General features: G+C 39.4%; 1 protein-coding gene across 1 annotated transcript in view; it reads left to right on the top strand.

Moving 5' to 3' along the window:
- Nucleotides 1–15352, top strand: part of LRP1 (LDL receptor related protein 1) — a 2772300-nt gene that overhangs the window by 1496188 nt on the left and 1260760 nt on the right. The window contains exon 32 of the mRNA XM_044083629.1: nucleotides 762–911. Within this exon, the coding sequence (XP_043939564.1) occupies nucleotides 762–911 (150 nt within the window). The remainder of the gene's footprint in view (nucleotides 1–761; nucleotides 912–15352) is intronic.

Here is a 15352-nt window from a genome sequence, read left to right as displayed (position 1 = left end):
TGGTACTTTAAATGTTAATGACTAATTTATTACATTGAATATGGATTGGTGGAATAATTCATGACGTCTAGCTGTATACAGTTTATATAGGATTTAGGCAATGGAAGTAATTGTATTCTGAAGATGTCTCCTTAGCAGAGATGAAATCGCTAAATATGTTTTTTGGTACATGGGTTTTTGTTTTGTTTCCTAATAGTGTATTCGGATGTGGACAGGACCATTTATTACAATTATTTATGTAGTGGTTTACCATTTACGTTTTATTATAAATAAAGAGATAGACTAGTCATCTCTCTCTCTCTGCCTCTGCACCTCTCTGTACTCTGTTCTGAGGTTTGGTGTAGGTTAGAAACAGGATGGAAAGGCTTACCTTCAAAGGTGGTTGGAAGTTCTGAGGGATTATTTCACTCTTGAATGCAGCTGGCACGATATTGCAAAAGCCCATTGTAAGCTTTTCCATGTACAAGCATGGGCAAGGGGAAAGATTAAGGTTAAGAAGAAAATGTTTGATTCCCCCTGCACGACAGCACTGCGACATTTCTGGCACTCCTTGCTTGACCTGAGGGGAGTGAGCGGGCCATAGGTCTTAACCCTAAGGGAATGAATGGGCCAGTATTCATCTGGGGGAGAGGCTTGACCGTCACTGGTCAAGTTGGGGATGTCCATATAGAAAAGAAGTGCACATCTGACTGATAGAATTAATGAAGTTTTTCATTACCTTTTGTAGAGTAAAAAATGTACATTTTCCATTTCCCTGTTAGGTCTTTCTCTTGATTATGCAGAAAGCAAACTGTATTGGATCAGCTCAGGAAATGGCACCATTAATCGCTGTAATCTGGATGGAAGTGACCTAGAAGTCATTGAAACTATGAAAAACAAGCTGACTAAGGCCACAGCACTTGGCATCATGGGTAAGAAGTATTTTATATATGTATATTGTGAAATTACTTTTGTTAGCTATTTTTCTCTATGGATGAATTTTGTAAGCAAAACTGCAGTATCTATTGATTGAGTTCTTTGATGACATTGTTATGCATTAAGATTTTATTATTCTGCAGTTCTTGATCTTCGAATAGAAAAGACACAGTGTATGCTATCTAGTATTGTATTTATGATTGTTGTTGTGTTCAAACTCTGTTTTTATGTTCTACTTGAGATGGGTCTTTCAGACCAGTGCTGTTATCCCATTAACAAATAAAGGAGTTATGTAGATTGGGCTGTAGAAAAAATTACAATATTAGGCATCTGGATTTGAAAATGTAGAAATATTCAAGGGTTTCAGGGTCTTTATCAAATCTGAAAATACATTTGCCATAAATACCTTTCTGCGTAGGAGGTGCATGTGTGGTCAGAAAAAAAATGCCTGTTTTTGTTTTGTTAGAAGAGGAAGTCCTAGTCTGCTGTGGACAACATGCAGCATGAGGCTGCCATATGTAACTGCATGGACTCCCAAGAATCTCATGTCAGGAAGAAAGTCACATGGTGGGCTGCATTTTACTAAAGCTGAGAGGCTATTGGCTTAAAATTTGCTGTTTACTCAGCTAGAGAGATAACAGACCTGCAGAGGCAAAGTAAGATGGCTAAACAGATATCTTGTTATTACAGAGGTGCCAAGGGAGGGGGAGTGATTAAATGTTTGCAGCAAGAAACAAGATGTAACAAAGGATTTGGAAAACATTCACATGATGGACAGCCTTACAGAAATGCTCTAGACAGCCCAGCAGGTTGATTATAGAGTTTTTTCCATTGTGAAAACTGCCTGGATTCCAGCAAAGAAGACACATGTTGAAAGCAAGAGAAAGTGAGAGAAAAAGCAGCTGCGAAAAACCTTGCAGCTTTTTGACAAATAGCAATTCAATTACATTTTAGTGCTGGAAGATGGCTTCCAGTAATTTAAAGGACAAAATAAATCAAATGCACTCAGAATATTTTAAAATGAGTGAGACACTGGTGGAATATATCCAATCAAATGACAAAAATCTGAGAAAATAGAAGATGCTTTAAGGAGGTATTGATACGGGCTGATAAAAAAATGCAGAAATTGGAGGTTGAAATAGAGAAAGATTGGATGAACATAAGGCTTCTTAAAAAATTACAAAAATAATAGTGCTAGAAGGGCAGTGCATGCAGAGAAAGCTTGTGATTTTCTGCTATACCACAGAAATTGGAAGGAATACTCTGCATTAATTTTATGAAAGTAAAAAGAAAACCCAGTATGCAACCTATACTAGGTCAAAAAAAAAACAGAAAATACTAAGTGTGGTAGTTAAGTTCACTCCATGAAATGTTCCATGAAAGCACAAATTAACTGGACTGCCGTGTTTCACTGCATGCTTTATGAAATGAGAGGGCATATCTTTTGTGTGCTCCAAATATGGCTATGAGAAAGCAGCTGGGACTTAGCAAAGATGCAGTCATACCAGCAAAAAGAGCTGTTCCTGACAAAACTGGAAGAAGAGAAAAAAGTAGTAAAAATTGGGAACAGCAGAGTTCATCAGGCAGAAGAGAAGCACAATTATCCTGGTAACTAGGAAGTCAAGAAGCAGGTATGAGACTCAAGTTATGGCCAGCTTCCTCCAGAATATTTTTTTCCTGGAGGACGAAAGATATTTTTGCATACATAACAGGCTAAGAAGGAAGTAAAGGTTTAGCAAAAAAGTGAGCGAAGGGGGTCTTTGCTTCTCAGTCTGTTGAGAATAACAAAGCCAGTAGAAAGGCTGCCAGTGAAACCTTTTCCATTGTTCCAAAGTCAGATGTTTGAGCAACAGGGAAAAAAAACAGCAGCTGACTAGAAGAATCACAAGTTCCTAGTTCCTTGGACATGAGCCAAAGACTAGTCTTGAGAGTTTGAGATGATCATTAAAAAGACCAGTAACAATGTGAAATTAGTGAGTAAATAGGATGACAGTAAAGCATCAGTCCCATTAGAAGTAGAGTAGACATCTAAACTGTAATTCTGCAAGAAGTGGTTTCTGGAAAAAGGTTCGACTGCTAAAAATGGTGAGAGAACTTTAAAACATAAATCCCACTTTGTCATTAATGTTTAGAACACTGAGGGGACTGAAGAAGTTAGTGTAAGTAAAAAAAAAGTGTTTTTTCCCCCTTAATATTTATGCAAAATGTTCATGATGTTGATTGCATGTTGTATTGTAAAGAAGTTCTGTGTAGTATGCAGTCAGATATGTTAAATGTGAGGTGGGGAATTTTTGTCAGTGACTGCTCTGTATGTTAGAGAGATTAAAGTAAGAAAGCACTTATTCTTAATTGTTGTGTATACTGACTTCATTCTAGCAAGATTAGGAGGAGTTGGGAGTAAGCAAGTTAGTTAATGTAGTGATATTTGGCTGTTTGGGACATACAAGTCTACTAATCATATTGTATGTAGAATTGAAAGTTAACGAGTTCCTGTTTTCGTACAGGTGGATGTCTAAAATAATGTCCCTAGTTTAAGCAGTAGACAGCAAACAGGTGCAAGCAGTTAGTCATCAGAGTTCTGACCAGTGTGTTTAAGTGAATCCTTCAAGGGTTCCTTCTGGCATTTACAAACGTACTAGTTGTTTTTTCATTAGCAAACACTTAATTGGTGTCAGGCTATCTGCAGGTGCAAGCAATTAATCATGAAATGGTCTGAACACTGTTCTGAGTGGAGTGTACAGGGTACTCTAACTTTTAAAAGGAAAATGTCACACAGTTCAGTGAAAGTAAATGAAGTTTGAAACTTTTGGAAGTTAACAGTTATACAAGTAGTTGCCTCCTTAGCAGCCTTGGTACATTACTGCATAGATATAACAATGCTCAAGAAAACTGAATTTGACCATGGTTTTAAGTAAAATAATCTGTGAAGTATAGTTGTCCTCATAATTTGAGTAAACCAAGTACTTTCATTCCCATCTCAGTCATTGCTAGTTAGTCATTTGAAAATACTTGTGAAAATTAAATTAGGTCAGCATTACTAAAACCATGTAAGAGAGGGCTTTACAAGCTAAGGAGAAAGAGAATGCACCAAGTAGTTTGTGTAGCGCAAAATAGTTTGTGTAGTGATACAATTATATGAATTGCGAAGACTGAGAAAAGTGAATTGGTCATCCTCATTGACCGTATCAAATTCTGAGTAAGATGGAACAATTGTTGAGTGATGAGAATCATTATAGGGCGGTTGATATTGATTTTATTGCCACAGAATACATATATATATATATATATATATATATATATATATATATATATGTATATGTATATATATATATATATATATATATATATACACACATATAAATGTATACGTGTGTGTGTATATATATGTATATACACACACACACACACACACACACACACACACACACACACACGTGTGTATATATATATATATATATAGAGAGAGAGAGAGAGAGAGAGAGATATTTGAATTGGTGTTTTGAAAAAGGGACATTAGTAAGGAGATGAGAGATTTTATGTCAGTTTCTCCAAGCTACAGCAGTTTCAGAGTTAGTGCATGTATAAATAGCAGTTTCATTTTAGAGGATGGAAAAGAGCCTCCTTCACACCCACTTAGTCAGCAGCTGGTTCTAAAGCTGAGCCATTGGTGTTCTGTGGATCAGTAATTGAAACCCATTGTGAAAGACATGCAGTTATTTTTCTTGGCTTCAACAGATTGTATTTTATATTTTGCTGTAACTTAAAGAATATTTAAGGAATACATTTTAATCTTCCTTATAGAGAACTGAATTTTCTTTGCTTTTGCCATAAAATATGTTGAAACTTTATCTGATAAAAAAATAATTTCAACAGGTACAAGGTGTTGGGAGGTGATCACAGCTGCCAGTTATGCCGGTATAGTCTTGGCCCAGTGGGAGGGTTTCTGTGTCAGTGACTGTTTTTTTAGCTTCTTGAAAAAATAGCTGGGATTCATTGACAGTGTAATTCCACTCCAGTTTTCCCCCGTCTTCCACCCAGCCACCCCTGAAGAAATACCATTGAACATAACCCCCCAACTGTCATTAGTGAGCAGGTCCTCAATGCACGCTCCAAGGCCAAGAACACTTCATTTATGGACCCCAATACTATTCTAGGATGCCTTCTGAATTGCATGGAATATGGCCCATCAGGGCCATTAGAATCACTATTTAAATGTAGTCTCTAGTTAGGCTTTGTGTTACATGATTAGCAATGACATAGAAAGCCTTCAGACAGTGGGTCTTATCCAGGTTGGTTTTGTTAATGGCATATCGTGCCTACTCACCATGGTGGAGTACTTCAAGGAGGTCAGCAGTGGATGAGGCCAGAGTGGTGCATACTGCCCACCTTAACCTGGCCAATGTATTTGATACAGTACCCCACTTAGGCAATGAAGGCAAACTCATAACATTAGGTATAAATCCCTGTATTGCTTGCTGAATAGCCAACTGGCTCTCTGATTAGACTGAAGAAGTTAGGATAGGGAGTCCACATCCATAAAGAGGCTGGGAACTACCCGAGTCCCTCAGGGCTCTGTGCTGGGTCTGGTCCTTTATGGCATCTACTTACTTCTCTGAAGTCAAGACCAGGGTTAGGGTCCTCTGACCAAGTTTGCAGACAGTTACAAAGTAGGTGCAGTTACAGAATTCCTCCACTACTCTACTTCAAATAGTGCTGACACAGGCAAAACAACTGGTGCCAGAACCGCGGTCTACAACTCAGTGCATAATAGTATCCTTTGGGTAGTCAGCTGCTGCAAGAAACTACCTCACTGATAACACACTCCTAAGAGTAGACCAAGTTGTCTGGGATTTTGGGATGCATGTAGACAGTAACCTGACCTTCAGCCATCATGTCTCTGTAGTGGTAGAGAGCATTCTGTGTTGAACAACTTATAAGTAAGGACATTGCATTTGGATCCAAGAACTAGGCACATGCAGCAACTGGGATGTCTACAGAGTTTCCTCACAAAAGAATACAGGGCACAAGTGTGTCCTCTGCAAATCACTTCAAAGCCCTATCCCTGTAATCTGTCTCCTGTAGACTGTTGAGGGGCTGTGTGTGTGTAGCATATGGGACATCTGTGAATCTTGCATTGATGGACCTTTTGCATATCTTCAAAACAAACAGCACCAGAATTGCCAATCTAAGGACTGAAAACCTTGCTTGCAACTTAAATAAGATATTTTAGAAGGACAAGTGGTGTCTCAAAGACTACCCCTTCTCTATAGTAGAGCTCCCATCCATATGAAGCAGAGATCTTCCCTAATCCAATTCAAGCGTAAATTGGACCAGTGGTTGAGGAATCAGCAGTTCTCCCCTTGTTTGGCACCTGTGTCTCTAATGGACAGAGGCAACCTGCAGATGCTTGACCACCCAAGCCCTAGCCTACATATACCCTTTAAAATAACCTTAGGGGAGCCAAAACCTGTCAGATACATTTAAGATTCATTGCTAGGCTTAAAAAGGCCCAGTGTGGTTGTTAGCCTAATATACACCTATGAAACAATGAGTGTTTGGAATGTGATGACTTATTAGCAAGGAAGAAATTGTCTAGTAAAATTCACAAGCATGCTTCCCATTTAACTGAAAAAAATGTAGAGAGAGGACAAATGACTAGGGCCACTAGACTGAGTTCCAAAAGAGAGGTTCTTAAGTGCAAGTTTTGTGAAAGAGAATGTTTTGGGATGTTATAGAGGTGATTTCTCAGGAAGTTCAGACAGGTTGAATGAATAAGTTTAAGCCAGTTACCAAGAGAAGTCTAAATGATAGTATTTCCGAGGAAAATACCTTGAAGAGTCAGGAAAGATATTCAGTGGGTTTAGTCATAACATGTACAACTGGATTCACCTTTTATTAAAGACATAGTAAGCAATAATTGATGGATTTTCACAGATCATCTGGTGGTAAATGGTTGTTGGGGCCCCCATTTAATAAACAAAAGTCACATTAAAAAAATGGAGACACAAAGGGAATCCCCTTGATTAATATGTACTTATACATGCAGTAGGTTAAATCCGTGCAGGTTTGTTGCCAGTTGGCCATTATTTGATTGCATTAATACTGAAACAGGATGTTGGATTTAAGAAAACTGTTCTTAGACTAGGCTGAATGCCACTTGTTTGCCCAATTTCAGCAACCATATTAATTTTAGGCTGGGAGAGTAGAAAACAAATGCATTGAGAAATAGACATAAGGCAAATGTCTATCAAAATCAGTTAAAAAAATGAAGTGTGGAAATATTAACAATAGTTAAGACATGCAAATGACAAGGAATAAAGGGATAAAAATAAAAGTACAAAATGTATTCTTGAACACAAGTCAAGGTAAACTGCCTGTCATGAATTTTTTTCCTGTAGCTTTCTTTCTTATCTTCTCTGATTTCAGAGAATTAGAGGAGAACACATAGTGGGAATAAAGAAAAATGTAAGTGATTGAGGCAAGGTTGTAGTGTACTGACTCACCAGATGCGCAGTAGCAAGCACCGCCCAAACCCTGCCCCAGCTGGTTGATGTCTTGCTGTACTCATGAATGACCAACACAATGTGGTTTTCATCCGCATGAATATTCATCTTGATGAGGAACCTGTGCATGCGGAATTGGGTAAGCCAGAAAAGTACATCTAAGCCGTGAATATTTTAATGTGATTTCCATGGCTTTTCTTATAATATAAACAGCAGTTATTCTTCCCCCCTGCACCCCCTTGTGGAGCTACTGCTCCCCCTACAGCCCCGCTACCTGAATATACCATCTCCGAGATCTGCCTGCATTGAGGAAGAGGGTAAACAGACCTTGAATATTTCTGTTGTCACAGGCAGCTGTTGAACTTCAACGTGCTGTTGACACAGGAGCGTATAGTACTCAGAGCTGCTCATCTACATTCATCATATGCATGTCGTCATGGGCTAATATGCATGGCATGCCAATCATGCCTTATTTCCATTCCGGCATACCTCTCAAGTGTACCTCATTATGAGGAACATACCTCATTTGGGGTCTAAAAAAGTTCATGTTCCTCGAAGTTCCTCAAAGTTCCCCAATGAAAGACACTGTCACACATTAAGTGAAATCCATTGTAAGTAGAAATTAATCATATTAATTCATTAAAAGATCTTCTTTATAAGTAAAACCAGCATATTTTAACCATCCTATGACCTTCCTAGTTGAAGTTGTTAGTAAACCATTAGTATGTGCTCCACATTTTGCCCATTTGTTCCACATTATGAGGGTTAGTGTTCTTCATTTTGGAAATGGAAGGTTGAGAGCTATGCATTCCGGTTCTCGGACATTAGGCTTGTCAGTCACCTTGACCACGCCCACTCCTGCATGAAACTGCCAGTGAGCCAGTACACTTACATCATCGCTGTGATTGAATCAAAAGTGTGAATGTTAAAGAATAGGAATAAAGGAAGTGGACAAAGTGTGGACAGAGGGCTTCAAGAGGCAAAGCACTGAGATGATTTGCACAACGGTGTGTATGTGTGTGTGTGTGTGTGTGTGTGTGTGTGTGTGTGTGTGTGTGTGTGTGTGTGTGTGTAAGGTTGCCACTTTTCATTGTGGCTAAAACCAGACTAAGGTCACACCTCTCACATCACCTGTAACCCCACCCCCTCCCAGTACATGCTCCACCCATTGTATGACACCACTATGACATCAGCTGACAGGAACACCCTCTTTTCCATTCCTCATGACAGCTTTCAGCCAATTTGCTATGCTTTTCTGTATTAAAAAAAAAAAAAAAATAGCAAATCAGTCAATTTAGCAAACGCCCTTTTTTTTTAAACAGAATACCGGAGTTTGTACAGTGTTTTCCGGACTACCAGAAAATCGATTTGATTTCCAGACAGTCCAGTTAAAAAACGGATAGATGGCAACCTTGTGTGTGAAGAGTGGAATGTGAAATGATGAGGCTGCTTGAATGTTTGGGTGGGTTTAAAAGAGAAGAGAAGTTAGGAGACTGTATCAGTTTACCTCAGACAATTCTACAAATGCAAGTGTGGAACGACTCCCAGATGCAAGTTTTAACTAAGCGCTTTCATTCTTTTTATTTTCAGTAGAACTTCCTCGGAGTTGAAACCAAAATACAAACTCAGTTTAAAAGGCGTACCAAACAGATCACATGACCATCCCTAACCAGTAAAATATTGTTCACGGTTTCATCTATCCATCTTAATGTTACAATGTTTATTATAAAGACAAGTTGTTTGTTGATGAGGTGGAGTGCAGAGGGTGCTGGGAAAGTAAGAGTTATGCATCTGGAGGGTGAAGGAGCATTTAAATCATGGCAAGATATGATGACAAAGTTTGGGTTATGAAGACAAAGTTTGGGTTAGGGGTTGGGAACTGATTGAGGTAAGGGGTGGTTGTGCAGTGAATGAAGGAAAATGGGGTAGTTGGGGCATCATAAGGGACACTGGCTAGAGAAGAAAACCTTGGTGAAGCCAGGCAAGGAGACGAATGGCAGGTTTGTATAGATTTATTGAGGAATAGGAGAAGTAGGCAGGTTAATTGAGGAGTGGTAAAGAGACAGGAAGGTATATTGAAGGGACAGTGGTAAAGAGACAGGAAGGTATATTGAAGGGACAGTGGAGTGAACAGATGTTGAGTATATTTAAGGATTTAAAGGTGATTAGTCTTTCATTACATCAGCTAATGAAGCTTTTTCATAGGTGGTATAGGACCCTTTCTAGCTTGAAGCTTCGAGTCTAATGCTGTATGTTAGGTTTAGAAGTTGTGTCGTAGAGAGGGCAGATATCTTTTGTCTATGATGAGAGTTTGGTATGACAAGTATAATTTAGTAGAAGTCAGGGAGAAGTTGGGAAGTGGTAAGAGTAGGACCTTTGCCAAAAGGTTGAGAGATGTGTGGAGACAGATTCACTTTGAATCATCGAATGTTCAGAACATCGATGTTCTGATCATCCAGACCAGAACATTGATGTTTAGAACATCGAAAGTTCAAAATGAACCATTTAAAAAAAAAAAAAATCACAAACACTATGTTATGCAGGGAGGTTTTGCCCGCCTGTGCCCCCCACACCCCCATACTTTTATATTCCAACTCCGAGATCGCACTACAGTGGGGTAAGGGAAATATCCCATTTACCGCTATATGCAGTAACGCTAAATGGGAGATTTCCCGTACCCTGCCTGCAATGCCAACACTCAGATGGCACACACACACACAACATGCAGGGCACCTTGCTGCCTTGCATACACACCCAACATTCCACAATCTCACTTACCTGGCACTTCCACTTTAAACCTTCGATGTTCTGAACATCGATGTTCTGGTCTCGATAATCAGAACTTCGATGTTCTGAGCATTCGATGATTTAAAGGGAACCCGTGAAGACAGGGTGTAGTGAAAAAGTATGTTGGTTTGTGGGTGAGTGAATTTCAAAATTGCAAGGGAATTGAAGTAGTGGAGTTGGGTATGACAGTTGCTTTTGAATTAATGAACAGGAAGTGGATGTGGAAGTTAGTATGGCTGGTGAAGCATAGGAGAAATCAGGAAGAAGATAACTAGGTTTTGTTTGTTTGGGAGAGTAGGGAGGTGAAAAGTTGTGGAAGAAGGGTACTGGAGTAATAGGGTTAGGAGGGTAATTGTAGGCTAAGCAGCTAAAGGTTAACTTATTTTCAACAGAATTTGGAATATTTCGTCTTTACTATTTTTATGTTGTGATGTTTAGTGTTTCTCTCTGAAATATGTCTGTCATTACCTCAATGACCAAGTTTCTTCTGTGCACTCACACCATTGGCTCTCCTAAGAGGTAAGAGTTGTGTGATCCATTTGTTCTTATTGGGCATGAACCAGGCCTATTTGAGACCAGTGCCGGGAGTTGTATATTAGGGCTCTAGCCCCAGTCTGCGTGCCTACTACTGCTCCAAGGTTTGACATAACAGTGGGAATCAGCAATGCCATGCCACTTGCTTCCACAGATGAAGCAACCTCTCACGACAGCTCTACCTGGTCCCCCCACCCCCAGAAAGCCAGCGCCTCTATGGGATCTCCAGTCTCCATCAGGGTTTTCATGCTACAAATAGGCACTCATCCCCAAAGAGAGGTGAACCAACAAATTTGCCCCACCTTTTTTTCCTCACTCCAGCACATGCCCAAGCCACAACTCAATCTTGTGTCACTGTGGCAAATGTCAAAACTTGAGTGTAGAAGCCAGTGTAACAGCTGATGTAGTGGAAACAGAAATGCTGGTGGGAGGAAGTCTTACGGGATCAGGGATGTTCATAATTACAGTTTAGTGGTAGTCCAGATGTGGTATTTTCTATTTGTACACAGCTGGTGCCATTGTTCTAGAAAGGACCGTCTTCATTTTCCACAGAGCATAGCTTGCTTTGGCACCATTTATGCTGTTTTGCTTTTGAAAATGAGGCACTGTTCATGTGTATTAGCAAAGCAGTTTTGAAAAAAAAAAAAAAGAAAAGTTTTACATCTCTGACCACAGCAGCTGAAAATAAGCTTCCTATTACAGTGTGAGACCTGCAGTATTGAAACATAAACATTGATTCTGGGAGTAAAGTAGAACAGTAGCAAATCTGTCTGTTTACACTGTTATAAAGCATTTGTGTAGGGGCATGCACACCTACCCATACCTCCCCAACCCCATTAACTCTGAGAATGCTGAACTTTAGATTAAGCTGTATACTCTTAGGAACCGTATCCCCAGTCTTTGTAAATACATTGTTTCTCACAGTAATGGTCTCTTAATTCAAAAGATTGCATTTACGATCCTCAGAATTACAACTGGGGCTGTACATTTTAATTAGAAGGTTTTATTTTTCAGAAGTGAACAGCTTTGGGGTTTCCAAGTTTCTGAGTTGTGTAGAATGTGGATTCCATCTGGTTTCTATTGTAATAGAATAAGTGATTAAATATAAAAAGTGCATTCAACAGACACAACAAATATAGCATTGTGAAATTGACAGAAAAGGCGATACTGCACCTTTAAATTTCAGCAGTTTTTTTTTTCCAAATCATCTCCTTTCTTCACCTAGCTCATCAGTGTAAGGGGTATTAGGTGTTAGTATTCACATCACATCACAGTTTCCTCAGACTAGCATTTCAGTTGATAATGCAGAAGAGCCAAGTCCATTAACGGAAGTTTTATTGCTGTTTTTTTATCAGCAGCCAAGGTAGTATATTTTATGTGAATAACTTGTGCAGTTTTCCTGTTCTATGTTCATGCCATTTGATACTAGATAATAAACTGATGAAGCTAATTTTATAATCCTTCATGGAGGTTTCTTGGAAGCTGACATTTGTGGACTGTGGAGATTAGTGAATTACGTTGAGTGTTTTCTTCGTAGGTTTTTCTCTGGCTTTTGAGCAAGTGAAATGTTCCCCTACTGCAAGTAAAAGTAGTCATGAGACTAGGTTTGAAGAAGCTAGTGATGGTGATGAAAGGTACAAAAGAAAATGAAGGTGGCTTCATCAGGTGTCATAGCCATGCTCTGGAAACAAGAGTATTGTTTTGGGAGACTGAACTGGCATTTTTAATTGACTAGTTGCACTGCAGAAAACATGCACAGAATTTTCATTTAGCATTTGCCAGTTTTCCCAGAGAATATGAAGGTGGATAGTTTTGATACTTCAATGTTTTTTGCCTGTCATATCTGCAGATCTCTTAAGTTCAGCCCCCTGTTATATCTACAAGGCATCTGTCTGCCACTGAGTACCTGAATTTGCTGATGAACCTTTGTTGCAGGAAAATTCATTAGGCAGGTTTAGGATGAGCCAGCTTGATGGCCCATGCTGTTGTCTTGAAGGAAGGCATACTCATGTTGACTGATTTGAGAAAAGAACCTGTAGGTTGTCTGTGTACAGCATATTAAGAGGATGTTGTAGCAGGATGTTGTTGATAGGCTCGTATCATATTCCTTCTCTCATTCCTTTTTGCTTTAGCCATGAGGGTAGGCATTGGTCATTTTTCTGCAAGGATTAAAATCCCTGGCAGCCCTGTCTGTCACTTCCACTTCTTGTTGCCTAGCATATGTTAAAAACAGCTACAAGGGGGGACGTTCCTTTTAGCAAAGGGTTAAATCCTGTGAACATTGAGGCATTGATCTGCAGTGGGTAAAATCCATGAAAATCCTTTTGGCAAAAGGTTAGAGCTTGGCAGGCTGACGAGCAGTAGAGGTAATTGGGGAATTTGGGAGAACCAGTTGCCAGTGAATCTGATTGTGTACAGGAGCTGCTAGTGAATGTGGTAGCAGTGATTCTGTAGAATCAAGTTGAAAAAACATAAGCTGTTTATTCAGTGATGTACTTCTGTTAGGCAGGTAACAGATCCATACACCTTGGTGTCTTGTAAAACAATTTGGGCAGGTACATTGAGATGCATACAAGATATGTAAAGGAATTGAGGGAGCAACTGAAATCATTTTTTTTTTTGGCTAAGTAAATGAACCATCCAAGCATTGCTTGACAGATTTTGTCAGCCTGGAAAGCAGAACAATGTTCTAAAAAAACAATAATCAGAGGCCATGTATGAGTTGCAGTGTTTTAAAAGATGACTAGAAGGCAAGGAGTGTTTTACATTATTTAAAATATGGAACAAGTAGGAATAGTCTACACAGAACTGTTAACACACTTTCAGATCACACTAAAGACCTTTTAAGCTTCGTAGAAGTACTTTGTTTTATATGTTTTAGAAAGGTCGGGGCAAGACACTGAACTCTCATTGAGGAGTCATATTCATCAGCATCATATGACATTTCTTGATTTTTTTCTTGTTTAACATTGCAGTTTGCATAAAATGCCAGTGTCTGAGAAAAGTAATTAGATTCTGTCATCCTTCCTACATTACTAAAGTGAGTATAGATGGGTTGCGAGGGAGTACAGAAGACATCACCACATCTCCACCATTAACTATAGATATTATCTCTTTAGTTACTGCGATTGTATGACTTATTGAGGTCTGAATGGAGATTTTATTTGAAAAGATTAAGTGCATTTTTGTGACATCATGATTTTTGGCAAGTCGTTATATCTGAGTTTCTGATAATTGGTTGATGGGGAAATAAATGCTTAGAAATTTTGCTTCATTAAATTGCCACCATGGTAAACACTAGGTTGTCAAGAGTGAAAGCTTGATTACTATAGCTGGTTTATAATATTTAGTCAGGCAGATGGCTAGCAAATTAGATTTTCTTCATTAATAAGCTCTTCGTAAACTTTGCTTGCCACTATAACATGAGTCTAACTGCCATAAAGTTAAATAAGTAACTGTACTCTCTCCTCTTGGATCACAATACATAGGCACCAGTATTGTCAGTGGCAGAATTCACCTGGTTGTTGAATATATAACAAAGTAGTACATGAAACTAGCAGTTAAGCATCTTGTATACAATAAAGTGCTGTATGAAACTGCACCAGTGGCAGAGAGGGATAAAGATCTGAGCTTTATTTAATTAACATTTCAGGCGCTTGATCTTGTGATAGGGAGTATGGGCAGCCCCATCCTTAGGAGGGGGGGGTCCCTGGTACCTCATTAAGCCCTTCCAAAGGGAAGAGATTAAGCTCGAACAGGTGAGAGTTGATGCTGGGATGATGTGAGCATGGGTACCCGAGTTGATGTAGGTAGTGTTTCTTGGTGGTGCAAAGGAGCTGTAGTGTGCTGAGAGGGGGACACGTGGTCCATGTGATGACACAGATGCTGGCATCACCACCCAGGAAGAGGAGTTAGTGCCTTCATAGGAAAATAGTCCTCTGCTGGGACTGTGGTAAGTGCATCAAATTCCCAGAGGTGTGCCAGAGTAATAGTCCCTCCATGTGGCTTTCTTCCTAGGGGACCTAAAAGGGATCCCGCACACCTAGGGAGCAAATGGGCATGAGTCAGTAGGAGATGGCTGCATTGTCAACAATCAGGCGGGAAAAGGACTTTAGAAAAGTGCTACGTAAAACTAGCAGGTAAGCATTAGGAAATAAAGTATCTATCAGCTTTCATCTGACAAGCTAAGTGCCATCTTCTGCCTAATTCTGTGCACTATCTTTATTCTAAAGAAGGGGTGACACAGTGGTGCAACACTCATCATTACTGCCTCACAGCCATTGATTTTCCAGGATTGCACCCTAGACTAGGGTACTTCCATGCAGAGCCTTCACACACACCACTGTTTACATAGGATTTCACCAGGTACTCCACTTTACTTCCACATTCCAATTATACTCTGTTAGGTATGTTGTCAGTCCACTAAATTTCCTGTATATCTGTTTGTAAGTGTGTGTGTATGCAGCTTGCTAATGGCCATCTTCCCACTTAGGACTTGTTTTTGCTTTGTTCCCTGACTCCCTGAATAAAATGATGTAGGTCTAGAAAAATGAAAAAAAGTAAGTAATAAATGAAAGTTAAACAGTCCTACTTTTTATTTCCTCCCACAGTCT

The sequence above is a fragment of the Protopterus annectens genome, chromosome 9.part0 (assembly GCF_019279795.1).
Source record: "Protopterus annectens isolate FY-2018-M chromosome 9.part0, PAN1.0, whole genome shotgun sequence".
Lineage (NCBI taxonomy): Eukaryota > Metazoa > Chordata > Ceratodontiformes > Protopteridae > Protopterus > Protopterus annectens.
This window is presented reverse-complemented; position numbering and strand designations above follow the sequence as displayed.